Source organism: Phalaenopsis equestris, unplaced genomic scaffold, assembly GCF_001263595.1.
Source record: "Phalaenopsis equestris unplaced genomic scaffold, ASM126359v1 Scaffold000090, whole genome shotgun sequence".
NCBI classification, from domain to species: domain Eukaryota; kingdom Viridiplantae; phylum Streptophyta; class Magnoliopsida; order Asparagales; family Orchidaceae; genus Phalaenopsis; species Phalaenopsis equestris.
The window spans coordinates 654183-674517 of NW_018164532.1; the positions used below are offsets into that span (position 1 = coordinate 654183).

Genomic DNA, 20335 nt, shown 5'->3' on the forward strand with positions numbered 1-20335 from the left:
AAGTGAAGCATCTCTTCGCTCCCTCCTGTTCTTGAAAAAAGCTTCGGATGGCTCTCCTTCGATTTAGTAGTCATGCTTTGAGTTCTTCTTCGATTTCCTCGGAATAGAGGAAGGTTTCCTCGAGGTAGAGGAAGAGAAGTGCAATGAGAGCAGTTCCTTGCGGTAGAAGGAAGAAGAAGGAAGAAGAAGAAGATTGTTCTCCCTAGGCTTCTTTTTGGTGGCTTGTGACAGAAGAGATATTGGGTTTATTTCTCTTGTAAGTTTGTCTTCTTCGGTGTATCTCAGTGTAGAGTTTTCTTCGGTGAAGAACAGAGAGAGAAGAAGGGAGAGAGAGCAACGAAGAGTGAGAGATTCCTCTTGTAAGTCGAGGTGATCGCTGGTGTAAATTCCTAAAGTAGTAAATTCCTCCGCAACTCCGTGGACATAAGTAATTTGCCGAACCACGTAAATCTGTGTGTTCTGTTGTGGTGTTACTATTTTATGGTGTGAATTTTTTTCGTTCTATTTTTTTGCTTCGTTGATTGTTCTCCAATTTGATTTATATATATACCACATCAACTGGTATATCTAGATCTCGCAACAACAACAAATATTGCATACATTCAGGTGTTTGCTACATATGATTATTTATAGTGATAGCAAGCTAAGCCTAAAGTAATACAGATTAAGGATTTTACTAGGTTTTACTAATGACTCCCCAAACTAATAATATCTTATGGTGATATTGAGTTGGAAGTGTCTTGGTAAGTATATCAGCAAACTGTGTATCTGATAATACATACTGAAGTGTAATTTCATTGGACTGGATACAACTCCTAATGAAATGATAGCCAATCTCAATATGCTTCGTGCGAGCATGGAAAATAGAGTTTTGAGCGATGGCCATAGCAAATAGGTTGTCACAATAAATTACTGTTGGAACTGAATTGAAATTTTGAATATCATTGAGAAGTCCTCAAAGCCATATAACGTCTTGGACTGCAGAAGATAGGGCTCGATATTCAGCTTCAGTTGACGATCTAGCAGTCGTTGTTTGCTTTTTCACATTCCATGATAGAAGGTTAGGACCAATGAAGACGCAATATCTTGTAAAAGATCGGCGATCAGTGGTATCACTGGCCCAGCTGGCTTCAACATGGGTACGAAAAGTAACATTTATTTTATATTCAAATTTTTTATATTTATAAAACTAATACCTAACCACATAATTCAATTTATAATACAGTAAGAACCAGGTCCAGATGAGCAAAACAAAACTATCTTAAGGAAATGTTTGTATTTGGTTACAGCTGCATAAATTAATGCCGGGAAAATAGACTTTTGCATTAGAGTCGCATGCATGGACAAATATCTCAATTTTAATTTACAATTCTATCCTCAATCACGCACGCAGACATTCACATATTATTCTTCTCATAATACAGTGATTTAATTAAGCTTCAAAACGGCCATCGAATACAACAAATTCGTCTGACGAGAAGAAGCTCCTGATCAGCGAGCTGAAATTGGTTGAACACGCCGGCGGCGCCGCCACCTCCACTTCAACGGCGAAGATTGCCCTCACCGGCCGGTGATCGGAGAGTTTCAATTCACATCTCTCGTATTGGCTTTGCTTCAGACCCTTCCCGTACCATAGAATTCTATCACACCTTTACATGTACATTAATATTGCTCAGTTTTTGGGAAAAGCAAATAAAAAAATATTTTTTTTTTCCTTTAATTGAAGTACTATTAATAATTACATAACTGATTTATTTTTTCGAAGTATTAAGATTTTAAAAATGATATTAAATAGAATATGATTATTTAAACGATGGTTTTATATTAAACATTGAGAAAATTAAATTTTATAAAATGTTTCTAATTATTTTTCATTCTTATGCTCCCTAAAAAAAAATCTCTTCCAATCATGCCGTTATTATATATATATGATTTAAGAGTTCATATTTTGTCAGGACTCCTAACGTATAGAATCATTTGGAGTCTAATAAAGTTACGTCACGTGTCGGTGACAAAAAAAAAAATAAAAATAGGCTCGGTCACGCTGAAATATTCTCTTGTGGTATTTTGTATTCTTCAGATGTTATTATTATATGATTTAAGAGTTCATATTTTGTCAGGACTCCTAACGTAGAGAACCATTTGGAGCCCAATGAAATCACTTCACGTGTCGGTGACAGAAAAAAAATAAAAATAGGCTCGGTCACGCGGGAATATTCCCTTATGTTATTCCGTATTCTTCAGATGTTATTATATATTATTCAGGTGTTATTGTGTTCTGAGAATATTTCTGATATTATAATAATAAAATAATACATTAATAACACTTGAATAACACACAATAACACTTGAAAAACACGAGAGAAATATTTTTTTGTGTTACCAGACATTTTATTTTTTTTATTGTCACCACCACATGACTTGATTTCATTGGACTTCAAATAGTTCTCTACGTTCGGAGTCTTGACAGAATAATATTTTATGATTTAAAGTTATTTATGACCTACTCCTAAATATAAAAGAATAATAGTAAATCAAAAGTCAAAGAATTAATATTTAATTTTAGAATATAATATATAGAAAATAATATTAAAAATATTTTTTTTATCACGTGTAATAAAAATCAACCACTAAATGCAGCTCCTTTACTTAACGACAAAGGTTCAATGATTGAAACGTCGGCAAAACGCGACAATATTACTGCAAAAGTTACCAGTCAACTACCCAACAAAATGGAGACACGTGGCCATTGGAAGACCTTGTATTTTATTTGTATTTCTTATGGCTACAGATTTTTTTTTTAAATTTTTCCCTTAAAAAAACTTTTGAAATATTTACAAGCATACCCCCGAGTTCCTACATATTTATATATCTAACACTTGAACTTCAAATTTTATATTTGCAAACTTAATAATGCACGAATTTATGTGATATGAAAGCTTTGATTGGATTGAGGGCCCGTTTGGGGCAGCCTATTTGGTGTTGTGGCGTTTTGAAAACGCATTTGACGTGTTTGGGTAAACTGTGTTTTGGCAGCTTATAGGTTTTCAAAACATAGAAAACAACGTTTTCACACCGCACCTATCTAGGTGTGGTGGCAATTTATTGACAACGGTCTGACTTTTCCAAAAAAATAAAAAATTGTAATAGTCACCGCTCCTAGTTTATCACAGATTATTTTTAATCAGTTTATCAATGGATTATTCAATAAGTTGTAATTGCCCCAAACAAACCTTAAATGTAAGAAATAAAATTAATGAGTTAGATATATAAATACATAAGAATTGGATGGCATGCATGTAAATGAGTACCACACAATTCTTTTGGATGAACATATATATTCTCTCAAACATCAATATTGAACAACCACATGGTCAATATCTTCAATTAATTTCTTTAGAGCAAATGGTCAAAACATTCTATCACCATTTATATGGGACTATTTTAGTCATAAAATTTATAGAATTGTCAAAATAGTTCACATATTCTTTAATCTGAAGCTAAAATAATCCTCATGGAGGACTTTAGAGCATAATTTTAAAGTACTCTATAATTATTTTGACATTTCTATAAACTCTATGGTTAAGGGTTTGTTTGAGACAACTTTCTGTCTGCTTTGTTTTTCAAACCGTCACGACAGTTCTGTTTATGTAACTGTTTTCTTATTGTTTTTTGGAAATTTCAGTGGTATAAAACTATTTTTTTCAACCTGAGGTGTTAAAATGTGATGGCTAGCAAAAAAACTACGATCTGATTTTTTGAAGATAAAATCAATATATAATAGTCACCGTAGTTTTTTGAAAAACAGTTTCTTCTACAGCAGCTTCACACTTGTTTCTTCAAACAGCTACAACCGCCTCAAACAAACCCTAAAATGACCCCATGTAAACACTTTACTCCTAACTCATTTTCTTTATCGCCCTTAAATAAATAATAAATCTTATATATGATGAAATATTTTGTATATTTTCTAATATTTAGCGTAATAATGAAAATTATATTATGATATAAAAAGAGGACTTACCATGCGGGTGCTCTCTTCTTCTTCTTCTTGCCCTCAATGCAACAATAATATTTATCAGAGTTGGGGAGATATTTGTAAGTTGGTTGGAAGCTTATATTGCCTTCATTCCAACCTTCGAATACTCCTCCTTTTGCCACCTCGCAACGCCAGCTTTAATCTCAGCAATTTCAAAAAAAAAAAAATAAATAAAAATTAATTAATTAATATTATTAATAATTAATTAAATTAACTTAATAATACAAAATATAAATTCTTGGATATTTATGTAAATAAAAAATTAAACAAATTAAGTAGTACTTGATCTTTCTTAAGCAAGACGTTCCACTCCTTTCTCTCAACAAGCAATTTTGTCTCCGTCTCTGGTAACGATATTCTATAATTCAAATCACCAAGTAAAATTATTTGGCTGCAAAAAAATAAATAAACCAATTAAATAATTAATTAATTATTTTGATGGGCACTTATATTGAATTAAAATTATTATAATCAAATGAAAATAATTGCTTTGGTATTTAATTTGAGCTTATCAAGATACAATAACATGATGAATATATAATATAATATAACTTGGAATATTATTTTATAGGTAGGGGTATTGAACTAATTAGGGCTTTTTGCATGTAGTACAAAACACTTACAAATTTGACCCAATAACTATTTGTCAATGGTGGTATAGCAAATATACAATTTGCAATAATTTCAAAAATAGTCCAACAACAACTACTTCCTACCTCCCATTTATTTAAAGTCTGAAAAAATGTTTTGACACTTATATAAACTCAAAGACTGAGGGTTCGTTTGGGGCAGCTTATAAGTGCGTGCGGCGTTTTCAAAACACCGTCGTACCGTTTGGTTTGCGCATTTCGTCAGCTTATCTGAAACTGCATTTGAGTTTTTACAATAAACGCAGGTTGCGGGTCGACCCCTGCGGCCAGCCCGCGGGCCGCGTTTCAGGATAAGCAGCTTATCCTGAAACATACAAGTTGTCCCAAACGGATCCTAAAACGATCCCATGCAAATAGTCAGAGACTATTTTGACATTTTACTCTAGAAAAAAATATGTATTTTGCTTTTAGAGGTTGATATAGTAATACTACAGACTTGATATAGTTTTTAGAGTGGTTTAAATATAAATTGTAAAGTTCGCTTTTTAGATATGTAAGTACCTAGAATTGAGGGGTATGTATGTAAATAGCCCTTTTATTATTATTATTATTTTGAAAATTTAGAGTGTAATAAATGAAAAATGAATTAATTGAAATTAAGCTGCTCACTCATGTTCAAAAATATTTCGCGGCAAATTCATTGAAGAAACATGAGGAAAGGTAGTCCGAGAGAGGATATCAATGGCGTCGGAGTTCCGGCGGACCTCATCCCCTTCCTTCCCTCCTGAAGCTAAATGGCAACATACAAAGCACATGCTAACTCCATGCAGCACGAATCTTACAGCAATTGCTCCCTGAAAATTAAATTGTTTTAATTAATCAATCCAGAATTATATTTATATTTATATATATATATATAAATAGAGGTACTTCCTCTTGACTTTAATTAGCATGTTCAATAAATTACTGTTAAGGATAATAAAAACTAGTTTAAGGGATAAGGTCATTATATTAATGACTTAAGTCTCTCTTAATTAAAATATTTAGATTAAAAAAATAAGTGGCTGTTAAGACTAGTGGTGGTTGTTCAACATAGTTTGAGACAGCTATTTAGTCCAATTTTATATTGACGCATTTTATGTGTGCACCACCAGGTTCATATGTATGTACATATCTAATACCTAAACTTTATTTCTTACATTTATACCGCCGACTTAAGTCTCTCTTAATTAAAATATTTAGATTAACAAAATAAGACTATTGGTGGTTGTTCAACATAGTTCGAGACAGCTATTTACTCCTATTTTATATTGACGCATTTTATGTGTGCACCACCAAACTCATATGTATTTACATATCTAATACCTTAACTTTATTTTTTACATTTATACCGCGCAAATCTTTCATATCATGCCAAGAAATAGGTCTTTATGCATAGAGAAACTGGTCTATATGTGATAATTGAATTTCAGATGTTACATTTGTAAATACATAAGAAGTGAGTGTATGATGTGTAAAATAAGAAAATGCATCTTTTAGCTGTACACAAATCCTTAGCATGACATAAAAAATGCATCTTTTTAACTGTAAACATCGATCTTTGTGGGTTAATATGTAAAAACATAAGAACTGTGTGGCATGCGTATAAATTTCCCAATTATTAAAAAAAAAACAAATATTATATATTTATTTATTTATTATACCTTATTTCCCAGGAAGCCAAGAAAGCCACAGGCAACGCAGGAGACGCTGAGGTGGTGAAGGTGCTGCAGAAGCTCTCCTCTCACCCACACTGTTACCATTATCCCCACCATCTGCTTGCTTATCATACATTCATATTCCTTAAATGAACTATTTCTCTCCTTTATTTCCCTGTAATTCTTATTCAGAGTCCAACCAATCACAGAGTTCCACCTGGCAGAAATGCTTCTCCTCTCTGGACCCATAATATTTTTAGCTGTAAGTGGCACAATCTCTTGAAACCTATATATACCATGAATAATATATTTTTTTTAAAAAAAGGAATTTTAAAAAAAGAGTTTAAATGAAGAAAATGAAATTAAATTAAGGAAAATTTTAGTACCCGAGAACATATATGTCGTAATAACTCTTCTCTGTTTGAAGCAAATCTTCCAAATCGAAGTCCTCAGAAGGCTGCAAGCCACCTACATTCCAAGTGCTGACTAGCACTCTTTAACAATCATGATAAATTAAGATACATGGGGTCTTACTTCATTTTATAACAATATATGATATGATATGTTATCAACAAATTTATCGTTCGGTCTATACGATAAGTTGACGTTACAGTCACAATCTACAGTATTTAAGGCAGACTACTGGCTTGATGGTAATTAACTACGGTCCTTACAGTTTGCTATCACGAAAAACTATATTCATTACAATTTGATTATGACTATTGTACATGAACTGCTATTGTGCATTTATAATAATCAACTTTGTAACTCTATATTTTCTAATTAAGGAGAATAGTTGATATGTGTGCTCATCATTCCTTGTGAATTAGCCATGTGATTTTTTTTCATCTTTCTCTTTACTTCTATTTAATTACTCGAGTGTTTGTTGGGTTTTCATGCAACGTTAAGATGATATTTCATTACTCAATTGTTATGAATCTTCTGACAGGCGTCAATATACATATAGAAAGATAGATACTTAGAAAACTGTTTTGGTCTGGACTTACTTGTACTTAAGGGTGTCCATTTTGCTCTGAAAAGCTTTCTCCGGCGACATTTGAGCACGGAAACTCCGGCGAAATATTGGTCTAGTTGAATTCTACAACAAAGAGAATGTTTTTTGTTGGATGCATAGCTTGTGAAAGAGCTATGTTAAGCACTGAAGGCCGCATGAGCTGCAACAATAAGTTTAACAGATCAAAACACATATCTTAAAATTACACTGAAAAAAATGCTAAAAATTTTTTGTTTGTGATTATATGTCTTCTAATTTTGGCAATCTATTCTCTCATCTGACATGGAATAATATCAGAATCTCCTGAAGCAAAAATAATTTGTATATAAAGAAAATATTACATATAGACTTCCGTATGCTCGAAATTCTAATCACAGAAGGTCACACCATCACACTTGAATTTGCGCTGTTGTGACCTCCCCTGATCAGACGTCCAGACATGAGATGTCCATACGTAATGTTTTCTCCAATATATGTGAGGAATTCGAGAGAGCTACTCACTTCTTGTATTTGCTTTTCTTTCATGTTTGCACGATAAAAAATCAAATATAAGAAAGAAGACGACGACGAAGAATGAGAAGAAGAAGAAGCGGTCTTTGGAAGGTTTCTTCACGAAAATTGGAGTGGGTTAGAGAGGAAGAAAGTTTGTGCTCATAGAGCCGTTCATATGTGTCTACATGTACTTATAAAGGCCATATAATTATTATATATATATATATATATATATCATGGTCTTATAAAAAAATGGATATGGTTTAGCTAATGTCAAGTTGGTAGGGCATACTCATTATGTGATTGGCATTAGTCAATTAAACTAATATTTTTATTTTTATTTTTCCAAAGGAAGGATTTTTGGGTGAACTCTGTAAGATTTTGTTTACTAAAATTTTCTTGTTGGATGTTTTGTTTAATATATCTTAGTTATCATGATTATGTGTAGATAATGATTTTAAATGTTGGGTGAGGTAACCCTTGAGTGAAGGTGAACCATTCATTGAAATTAGGAAAAATATCTTTGCACATGAACAAATATTTAACGATGAAATATATTTTATATATCCAACATATTCAAATAATATTAATTGTATTATATTTTATTGTGTAATATGTCATAAGAAAAAAATGTCCTATTGACCATTGAATGATGAAGGAGGGGTAGACTCAATATAGGTGTAGCAAACAAATAGGGATGTGGAGATGTCTCCTTTTAATGTATGGAAAACAAATAAAATGATAATGTGTATAAAGTGTGTTCATAGTCAATATTTGAAATTGGGAGTATATATTTCCGAAAATCAGAAGAATAATTTCTTCCTTTTAATGTATGGAAAACAAATAAAATGATAATATGTTTAAAGTGTGTTCATTTTTAGAAAAATATATAAATTCAAATGAATATGAATGATAGGATTAGATAAGATAATTAGTGACATGGTCCTGATCAATTTTTGCATTAATAATGAATATTAATGGAATGTCCACACGATGAATAAAATCAATGCATTATAATAATAATCATGTTAGTGGGCAACTACTTGATGTAACCCTTAATACATTTTAGGATTTACCATTGGATACCATTTAGCGCTTGGATGTACCATTAGCTATGCTTTTGTAGTTTTAGGGCAAAAGATGGGGATCAAAATTTAAAGGAATGCCATCTTCTATATGATATGCAAACATGCACTCTAGAATTCCTTGAAAAGCAGAGCATCTAAGCACAAATCTCTCATTTGGAGCCAGCAAGCCAATTAGGGAACACAAGTATTCCTGCAATGCACCATGTATTTTAGGGCCCTCAAAGATGTGGCTCCTACGCTTTAGAAAAAGATGAAGTTGAGATAACCCTAATGCAGTGGCATTCAGTGGCCATTACTTATAAATTATAAAACAATTTGTGTCGAATCCATGATGACGTCATATATTCACCAGAATTTTGCTTTAATAACCCAAAATAATAATAATCTGTAAATATTGAATATAATAATGAGAATAATATTTATTATTATAATAAAGGATAAATTTTTAGTTGTATAGAGGATGTATCTGCTGGCAATGAACATAAGAGATGTGGGACTAATCGATGACATGAAAAATGCCCGTTAGGAATTTTCTGAGATCATAATAATTGCCATAATATATTTCGTATCGAAGTAATATTATAAAGCCAAATGAAATAAAATGAGACAAGTATTTATAACGCAAAAATGATCCTCAAAAAAGTGTTTCATGAGGCTCCAAGATCACATCGGTCCAAATAAGTTTACAAACACATTGTCAAGTTATATCTAGTCAAGCACAAAAAATCAAATTGGGTGCATATACATACAATGGTACATGTGCTTTTTAAATAGGGCTATATCAAATACAAAATTAATTAAAATGAAGGATGAAAAAAAATTTATTATTATTATTATTATATTTATTTTTTATTTTTTATTTTATTATTTTATTATTTTTTATTACACGTATTATTAAAAGTAAATTGATATTTAGCAGAGACTCAAATATTGATTTCTCCATTTTTTGGCTTTTTTGGCCCCACGATGAGACCCAGCGCCATATGCTTAAAATTCTAGAGCCCTCGCGTTATGGTGAGATCGAACCCTTGACCTGAGAGGACTTACAGTGACACCGCCACCAAAAAGCCAAGGCTTGCAGCGCATGCGCGCGCGCGCACACACACACACTATATATATATATATATATATATATATATATATATTATCATTTAGGGCACTGGTACCAAATAGAAATAGAAATAGAAATTCTCGTTTACTATCAAAATAACAGACTAATTGCCTTAATGACATGATATGGAAATCATAAAGGTTTGAAACATGTCAGCACTGGTCCTACGGATATTCTGGAGTCCCCCACTCCAGAATAATGTAAACTAACATTTCTCATAGCTCAAATAAATGCTTAGACAAAATGAGATAAAAGAGTTGCAACTCTTAAGCATGAGCTGAGCTTTTGTGGGGCATAAAATATGCAGCCCAAAGAATGCTTCTAGTCTATAAAACCTAGTTTTGACTGTAACACTAATGTCCCAAACCATGGTTGAAGGGAACTGAACTCTCACCAAGGCTGAGCTTTCTGAAATCCAAAGACTGCCAACTTGTTCCTGAATGAACGTTCTCGTGCTGGCCTGGTTCCAAGTAAGGGGAAGAAATGCTTTTGCTCCTCCGATGTCGCCCGGAAATCATCTTCAGTTTCTCGGCCTCGTTCTTTAGGCATCGATGTTCGCCTGATCATGAAAGAAGAGCATTTAAATGCATGAAGTGACTCGGATCAACTTTATATTTCTGAAAAGGGAAAAGGGCTTGTACTGACCATCCTTGATGATTTTCTCATGCAGAAGGATGGAGATCTGTTGCCTTATATATTTGTTTTCTAGAGAAAGTGCAATTCGTTGCTGAAAGAGGGTAGCTACCTGGGTTGCTAATTCTGCTCCCATGGTCTACATGGTGAAAAAAAAAAAAAGAAAAGTGTTATTTTTGGTGTACAAGTAATTAATTATAAACAATAAAAGAAAAAGTTTATTTGCAAGGCTACCTCAAGAGCCTCAACGGTTTTCTGGAGATCGGAAATGTATTGAAGCTTACGAACCCTTGATCTCTGCCCTGAGCGCCTGTCAAAATGTTGGGAATCAACTACTGCATTAGTAACCCTCACATAGCACCATAAACCAAAACAAAATCCCCCCCTTTTTTTTGGCTTTCTGCGAGGGTTTATGCTTCACTTCCCCAAAGAAATTCACATAAAATTTTGATATTCCACAAAGCTGATGTGACCCAAACAAGAGTTAGACACATCCATATGCTTTTGCCTAGGTCCACAGCAGAATTTTAATTTATGAGAGCATTTGCTTTTTGAGGGAGGGAAGCATCTCTCTTTACAAATTAGGGGCTGTTCCTTTAGCTAACACAGGCATTTTTAAATAAGAAATTCAAAAAGAACAATTAATTCATATCTTGATGAAATCTGATCACATCAATAAAATACACAAAGTGGTTGTAAAAATACCTGATAGCTAAATAAATAACAAAAAAGGAAAAATAAATCTTAAATGAAATTGCTCAACAACAAAAAAAAAACCAATAATGGTTGGAAGTGATCAAATTCCTTGTGTCAACTTCTAACGCTCCAAATTGTTTTTGAGATGAAGTCACTCTTATTGCAGCATATATCATCAAATTAAATGCTCATGCACATGTGATCTACAGTTCTGTTTTTACAAAGAATTGTCTCCAGTCAGCAAGCCTTTGCAACCAGTCTTAACAGATTAACAAATTCTAGACATCAAACGAGAAACTCGCTAAGCAACCTAGTTGGATGATTGATTTCTAAAGGAAATTAAAGCAGCAGATTAAAAATACAACTTAAGAAATCTAATAATTCTATTACAAATAAAAATATATTACCATTACAATACATGCTTTTTCAACAAACCAAACAACCAGTAAAAGAGAAAGGGATGCCTGGTTGGCTCGCATTCCCATGAATCCAATGACAAAGAATGAGAATGGAAAGGGCTACAAGTGTGGGTTTTAAAGATTATTTGAGAACTCATTTAACTTTCCCACTTGTGCGCAGATATCAGCTTCTCCACAAGTATGATGAATCGCTCATGAAAAATGCCGCAGAGAAAAATTTTGGGGTTGCATATCAAATTTTGCATTAACTAGAAAAGAATAATATACGGGGACCATAATACATGAACACGTCAAACAAAGAACATTTAAATAATTACTGATGTTGATTGAGGTGGCTCGACAATAGGCCAAAAATTAACTCCAAGGTAGTGTACTTATGTGTGGGAGAACATGGTTGATTGTTGATTAAAGAACGGTCACCATTAGTAGTCAGCAGCAATTCAAAAGCTAAACTTAAAGTTACGTATCATGAAATATGTAGAAAAGTATGTTGCAGAGTATAGGGAAGTAAGAATGTCAACTAGAAAACTTGCGAAGATAATTTATTATAACAAATCTGTCATAAGTATTGCAAAGAATTTTGCTCATCACAACGTGATAAAACATATAATGATTGAGGTTCATTTAATTTGAAAGAAGCTAGGTTTTAGGAAGCTCATATGCACGCCTAGAAATCTTCAGATAATAGATATTTCTTGCAAAGCCATTGTCTGAAATTTTGAAGTACAAGCTCAGAATGATCGATCAACATCTACAGCTTAAATTAAGGGAGAGTGCAACTATTCACCCCACCCTTCCACTTTTGGAAGAATGCGGGAATTTCCCCAGGTATTGAGAATTAAGATTTTGAACTAAAAGAGATTTTGGACACATGATTCACATTGCCTTCCCTTCATGTTTTTCTTTTTTTTTTTTTTTTTTTTTTTTTTTTTTTTTTGTCTTGGGGGCATCTCCGTACATCAGGCACGATATCATTTGTAGGCTCACACAAACTGTATAAAACTTGTAAAGGAAGGGGGTTAAGGAGGATGGATTTGAGCTCTCCAAGCCCTAACTCCTGGTATCTACCGAGAGGAACATATCGAGATATATTTTCGATGGTTTGTTTGTCTCCTCCCTGAAGGCGACAGAGTTCATCTATGTATATAACTAAAAGATGGATCCCTACCCTCGAGGGACCATACAAAAAAGGAAGAAAATATAAAATTACAGACAAAACAGTACAAAGTCTATCCACAATGCTCCAATTGAGTGATGGTGATGAGGATGTCAGACGGCCCATAAATGAACATGGACATATGTTCATTTTTTAATGATGATCTTTAATTCTACGATTGGTCAATCCTGACGGATGCTTGCTAAGAGATCGATAGGTGACTCCAACAGCTGGCAAATTAGAAGGTGACAAGCACCTCGGCATATAGCATGTGGTGATTGTGTTTTGGAGAAGATGGGCTTTCTAGGCCCACGAGAACTGCCAACATATGCATATACCCATGAAAGTCATTTATTGGTATACATTTAGTTCTTTGATTCTCTTAACTCTTTATCAGAATACTGCGAGAAAAATAAGAGAATACAGAATCTGTTGTCACATGATCGTTGGCCAGCTCTATCCACGCTATGAATACAACTAAGCCCGAAAACGATAAAGAGTGAAATAAATTTGTTCGAGATTAAACTTCCTTTTGACTTGGAGTGCATTAGCTACACCTACAAGAAGTAGTCTCTTTAACTTAATGTTGAATTCAGAATATCATTCGTCTGGAAGTAACGCTTAAACTTCCAAGTAAGTGCGGACTATTACTCACCTCGGGCTCCCAACTGTCCCGCGAGGAAGAGATGTTTGAATTTATTGATTCCAACAATTAAGACCTCAGAATCTTATATGTCTGAGCTGGGAGACCGGTCGTCTTAAACTACCAAGTTGTTTTAAGAAGGGCATGCACTTCAGGCAAAATGGAATGAAATTGAACATGATTCATAACTGATGGTAAAGTTCTATTTTATGATGAATAAACAATAATTAAAAAAAAATTCAAGACTTCCCTACTCTGGTGGTATTACCAAGTTGTAAGTTTATTGTAATTTATTTTCTGTCACAGAATAATCATCACGTGATTTGAAATAACATCCACGTACGTATATTGAATGTCTGTTGGGGCATCATTATGCTATCAAAGAAAATATAACATAAGTCATTAAAGATGGTAGTAATTACAATATTCATTAACTCTTTTCAAATGTTAACTTACTCTTAGTTATAAAGGTATCATAGAGGTATGAAATGAATTTATCATTTCAATCTCGTCTTTAAGGAAATTCTTCCTTCCCACTTGTTTTTTGACGTGATCATTCTTTTCCTTTTATCTATTTTGATGGATAATATCTCGATGAAGAGATTAAAAATCCCAGAGGAAATACTTATAACGATTTTGCAGCGAAAAAAAAAAAGAAATGAGGATTGCTCCAAGAAAAATCGAGATCTAAAGAAGACTGCCAAAATGGTTGAAAGTCAAAAGGTGGCTGAGGGAGCTTCTTCATGTCGTCTCGTAGAAGATGTTGCCTAGGACCGTATCCTGAGTGGCACAGGAAAGAGATCACCCCAGACATTTCTATAAAGATGCCCTAATAAAAAACTCTATCGATGGAACCAATTAATGTTTGATCTGAACAATCCCAAGGCCACTCATATGCCTGATCTGTTGAACGAGTGTAAGGGGTCGAACCTCATAATGGTTTCAGAGCTCAAATTTGGTGGTAAGGACATGATCCCCTAATGCTACAAAGGTTAGTAAAGTTGATAGGTCGTGATTTCATCAGTAACGTTCAAATGATCTTTGAAGTTGCTCTGCAGATTTGTCAGTGGATCAGTGACTCCACCCCATGATGCACCCAAGTGATCCTCAGTAAGAGATCTTGTAGAGCAGGCACTGAAAGAAGAGTCTTGGATGAAACAATCCAATAATGATCCATCATTCAAATGTAACATAGCATGTATCGATCTGTTTAATCATTCATTACAGAGTATAATCGTTTGTCACTTGTACAGATCCACGTTGAAGATGCCCATCGCCTGAGCAAGGCAATGTCAGCTACAGAACAACTCTAACTTCAACATCTACGAAGTCTCTGAAGCAACCAGAGGAAGGCGAACTAGCAGTGGTGACTGCGACCTTTGATGAGATGTCGAATCTAGTTGTCAAAATGCAGGTGATGGCATAAACTAAGCGGTACTTCCGGGTGGACAAGTTGCTAGTCATCATGATCTGATAAGCGGTTTAAAGGAGGCTTGCAGCAAGCCATGGAACACTACAACTAAAAAATTAAAGAAACAAATTCAACCATTATTTTGAAAATCGAATCAAACTGACTCATCAAACCTATACTATCAGGAATCGAGCCTGGTACCGGTCCAGCTAGAGTAAGAATCGGAATTGCAACTAGCTAACGTAGAACTGCCCGAATTGTTGATCCAATCGGAAACCAGAAAACTTGTTCTTGATTTAAGAGAATAGGTCAATTCCCTCAATGGCGATGTGATCCCCTCACATTCCGTTGTCAGCTTAAAAAAGGATCGTACTGGTTCCTCAAAATTTTCGTTCACCATGGGAGAAAACTTTTCGATGTCATTTATGAGGCCTGTCTCATCGCGAGAAGAATAGGGTACGAAGGAGAAACATGAAAGGAATCCGTACGAGGGCTCTGCATGGTGAGTTTCCAATAGAGAAGAAAGGCATTGGAGAAGGAGTCAAGGAGGGCAAAAAATAGAGTTTTTTGGAAGATGATGATTACACAATGGTGAAAGAGTTCCTCAACGCCACACGACAGATACACTGATGGGATGAAGAGCAGTCAACTCTATCGTGGGATCTCATGCCAACGTGGCGAATGGGAGCCAATAGCAACCTTAAGAAAATTAAGTTATAAGATGGTTGAGATGTAAGAAAATTTTAGGTTCTTATTACGTTTAATTTTTATTCAATATGAAATCTTTTTAAAAGTTATAGTGACGTGATTTTTATGTTTCATATTCATTTTTTTAAATTATTTGCTATTAATTTATAAAATAACATGAAAAAAATATTAGTGTTGTTATTTAAATATAGAGATATTTATATTATATTTTATAATTATTTTTTACAAAAATTACATCATTTGTCACATTTAAACAAATTAATAATTTGGAACGTCATCCGGTTGAACCTCCGATTCAAACCGGATTTAACCTTTGAACGTTGAGCTTCTCTCTTTATCAGTTCAATATTTGGTTTGGTTTTCAGAAATTTGGTTTCAAAAAAGCACGAAAACAAGATACGAAAAAATGTGCAATAATAAAGATATCAACATTGCTAGATAATTATGTAAATACAATGATACATGTGAATTATGTGAAAATTTGTCTAAGCTTCCTCTCAAATTTCTTTATTATTTGTTCTTTTTTATGTTTTTTTGGGTGTTTTTGTGTAGAGTGTAATTTACAAGTGCTTTTGAAAACTTCAAAAAGTTTTAGCATCTATTGGATGTAAACCTGGATCCCAAATGAAACCATTCAGTGCCAACCAAGCAATCTGAAAGGCTAGCACAAGGGCGCAAAGGCAACCCTCTCTAGGGGCCTAGACTCATCCCGAGAGCATAGGCACCATAAATTTGACTTATGAGAATAGTGGAATCATATAGAAAAATACAGGAATATTAAGATAATCAATTGATTTAGTAGACTAAATCTATTTAGTTTCCAACCCTTCTCAGATTCATGTTTCCCCCTTCCCACTTTAGCGCTTTGTCTGGGCATCGGGCGCAAGAACGCTAGTCAAGTTTCGCCTAGGCGCCCCACATACATACGCGCCTTAACGCCACTTTGAGCGCTTACACACTCCTCCAATACAAGCACCTCACATCGCTACTTGTGCCATCAGAACTCTTGCACCATACTTCGAAACCTCGACGTTGAAGAACTGACTAATGTGAGTTAATGTGGTTTCTCTTTGCTGAAGTTCTGAGTCATTGATCCATGGGATCGAACAACAACAAACAACAATAACAACAAAACCTTTATTCCATCGGCTACATGAAAAAACATATTCTAAAAAAGAGTCGCTCTCTTTGGTCTTCGACTTCTCCCATTCTTCAAAGGCTCTTCTGAGTTTTTCTATGGAGCGTGAGAACGAGAGATTTTGTTGAGTGGAGAGAAATTTTGTGAGCAACATTGGAGAAGGATTTGCACACAATAGATTGACAAAATTTCAAGGTATAATTTTGGTTTGTCTTCTTTCTCAAACTCTTTCTAATTACTTTGAATTGACTGAACTCATTTATAGTGATGTATGGAGTTCATTCCCAATTACTTCTTATCAATGATATAAATATTACATAGCTTTTGTTGATGATTTCTCAAAATTTTGTTGGGTGTTATATATGTGTCATAAATCTGAAACATTTCAAATAACTCAAAGTTTTATTAATCTTCTCCAACATCTCAAATAACTCAAAATTTAAATATGTTTCTCATCAAACTTAGCATTTGTCTTAATTTTTCATGATCATATACACCCGAGCAAAATGACATTGTTGAAAGGAAACACATACACCTCATCCAAACAACTCGAGCCCTTCTACATCAATCTCAACTTCCACATTAAGTTCTTGCTTGATGCACTACAAAAGAAATCTACGCAGAATTCATAAGGAAGATAAAGCAAAAACGGATTTTATATAAAAATAAATTTACAAAACAATAAATTAAAGTATAACAACTTAACTCAATCTCTTTCCCAAGCAAATCCCTTGAAGATCATGAGCTCAAGATGAACACAAAAACCATCCATCGCATCTCATCATATGAACATCAACATAAATCCCCACCATCATACAATCACCTTAGAGTTTTCGATTGTGCTTACAATCCATGGAGAAGACCACAAACAACCCATAAACTTGAACCGACATCAATTCAATGTGTTTTCATATGTTACTCCATACAATATAAGGGCTAAAAATGCTTCCATCCTCCTACAAACAAACTCATCATCTCTCGACATGTGGTGTTTGTGGAACATCATTTTCCATATAAAGATAAATCTTCCTCAACTTCCACAACACCACAGGCTTCAATCTCAACAATACCTTCTTTTCTCCTCCAATCCACTACATACCTCACTCTGTCACAAAACACATCTCCAACCAACTCCACGAGCACCTCAAATATTGCAAGTCCTCTACCCCTACAAAATTGCAAGTCCTCTTTATATGGAACATCATTTTCCATTTTCCAAAATTGCAACCATCATTCTCAACCATACCTCCTTTTCTCCTCCAACCCACTACATACCTCACTCCGCCACAAAAGCCATCTCCATCTAGCTCCACCAGCACCTCAAACATTGCAAGTCCTCTTCCCCTACAAGATTCAAATGCTACAAATCTTCCTCTCAATACTCCACCCAATCCCACAGCACAAAGCCAACACATACAACCAACAAACCGATACACACTCTATGCACACCAAGCAGCAAACAAGCCATCTCAAACCAATACAAAAATTGAATCTCGGCCATCAACTTGACCATCCCTCAATCATATCTCATACACTCAAGCATCTAAGGATCCCGATTGGCGGCTGACCATGGTCGAAGAGTTCCAAACCCTCCAATGTCAACACATGTGGATTCTAGTTCTTAAACCACCCAATCAAGTCATTTTTGAATGAAGATGTACTTATCCTACAGAAGTAAACTCCAAGGGGGTAGTGACTAAATACAAGGCTCCCTCGTTGCCCAAGGCAACCGACAAGAATATGTCACCAATTATTTTAAGACATTTATTCATCTGGCTAAGATACCAACCATTCGTATCATATTTAATATAGCTCTTCATCAAAATTGATCAAAATTGGTCGGTGCTTCCATTTGACATATCGAACTACTTCCTCCATGGCACAATAAATAAAACTGATTAAGGTTTCATGATTCTCAGTTTCCTCATCATGTTTGCCTACACAAGAAATTGTTGTATAGTCTAAAACAAGCTCCACGCCGATGATTTTTCATGTTGTCATCGTTTTCATATCCCGTGAATTCCAAATTAGTAAAACTGAACCATCTCTACTAATTTATGCTCAAAACAATGACTGTCTTTGTTCTTATCTACGTGGACGGCATTCTCATCACCGACAGCAAATCATAGAAAAATTCTCAGCTCCAAAAAGAACTCGCAACCCGGTTTCAGCTTAAGCACCTAGGACCGATAGATTGTTTTCTTGGTATTGACACTTACACGGAGGACCACGCATTCTTTCTGAGCCAACAAAGGTATGCCATACAAATTTTTTACAATGTTGCAATGCAGAACTACCACACCATTAGCACTCCTATGCCCAAACCGAAAACAAAATCGGCTGCAGACAGTGCATTGTTTCATAATCCCCGCTATATCGTCAGCTCACGAGATCACTCCAATACCTAACCGTCACCAGACCAAACATCGCCTATGTTGTAAATCATTTGTGCCGATGTTGACCTCATTTTTTAGGTCATTTCTTTTTCCTTAGGGTCTTAGGATCTAGCTCTAGGAGTTCCTATTGACCATCTTAGAAAACTAGAATTGAGACTCACTCATTTAGAAATTCTAGTCTCAATTCTAGTCGCTTATTATTTTCCTTTGATGTCTAGCATTTTTGGCTCTCGTATTTTGGGCACAAGATCATCGTCTTATGAACGAGCGGTTATGGGCTATTTTGCAAAGACTCAAGGGAAAAAGTTCTTAATAGGACTTCAAGTCTTAGGAAAACATAGGAAAACATCGTCACGATCTTTTCGTCACATACACACATCAAATACACAAAGTTCACAAAACTGCACGAAATCGGACTTCAATTAAGCCTAAAGGACGGGTGAAAATGTGAACTTCTCCGGATGACCTCTGACGACAAACTAGATTGTGTCAACGCGTCCGGGATACCAATTTTGGTAGGAAAGGACACTCATATTGTCATATTTTTTACACGAGAAAATTGACATTTTTTACACTCATATTGTCATATTTTTTACACGAGAAAAGTGCCCCGCAATTCGATAAATTCGTCAAAACGACCTCTGACGGCAAAACAGACAGCGCCGATGCGTTCGTAATGTCGAAATTACCTAGGGAGGAAACCCATTTTGCTAGGGCGCCGCACATGGATAAATCACATGAAATTTAATATATATATATATATAAATATATATATATATGTTAATAAAAACGATCAAATCTCCTCTGTTTCCTTTTAAAGCCTTAAATCACGAAATCTAGGGCTCACGCCTCGCCTCCCTCTCTCGTTCGCGAGTCCCGCCCATTCCTCTCGGTCGCGTGCCCCAGCCGAGCCCGATTCTTCTCGCGAAGCTTCCTCTAGGTCCCCTCGTGCTCTGAAAAGCTTCCACCTACTCCCTCTGACGCGCTCCGGCTTTCCCCTCCCACGCCTCTGTGATTGTCGTCGTCTTCTTCCGCAGCGAGGTTTGTCGCTTCCTATGGCTCCGCCCCCCCCCCCCGGGGGGGGGAGGGACTCGGTTCCCCCC

The 20335-nt window shown here is 34.9% G+C and overlaps 2 protein-coding genes across 7 annotated transcripts in view; both read right to left on the reverse strand.

The window, feature by feature from the left end:
* Positions 1-1539: 1539 nt before the first annotated feature.
* Positions 1540-7981, reverse strand: LOC110020029 (type IV inositol polyphosphate 5-phosphatase 9-like). Of its 3 annotated transcripts, none has more exons than XM_020717984.1 (8): positions 7843-7981; positions 7334-7501; positions 6713-6820; positions 6333-6612; positions 5299-5483; positions 4322-4397; positions 4025-4181; positions 1540-1649 (listed from the first exon to the last, which is right to left on the reverse strand). In XM_020717984.1, the coding sequence occupies exons 2-7, from the start codon at positions 7381-7383 to the stop codon at positions 4116-4118; spliced, it is 765 nt and encodes a 254-aa protein (XP_020573643.1). In that variant the 5' UTR covers positions 7384-7501; positions 7843-7981; the 3' UTR covers positions 1540-1649; positions 4025-4115. The 3 variants fall into 3 exon arrangements, with proteins under 3 accessions (XP_020573643.1, XP_020573642.1, XP_020573640.1); XM_020717983.1 differs by having other exon boundaries at positions 4025-4174; positions 4322-4430; XM_020717981.1 differs by having other exon boundaries at positions 4322-4430.
* A 2135-nt stretch (positions 7982-10116) lies between these two features.
* LOC110020092 (basic leucine zipper 61) overlaps positions 10117-20335 on the reverse strand; it is a 19889-nt gene continuing 9670 nt past the window's right edge. For all 4 annotated transcript variants that reach the window (XM_020718066.1, XM_020718069.1, XM_020718068.1 and 1 more), the window contains exons 3-5: positions 10900-10975; positions 10678-10804; positions 10117-10591 (exon numbers count right to left, since the gene is read on the reverse strand). In XM_020718066.1, the coding sequence (XP_020573725.1) occupies positions 10386-10591; positions 10678-10804; positions 10900-10975 (409 nt within the window). In that variant the 3' untranslated portion in view covers positions 10117-10385. The remainder of the gene's footprint in view (positions 10592-10677; positions 10805-10899; positions 10976-20335) is intronic.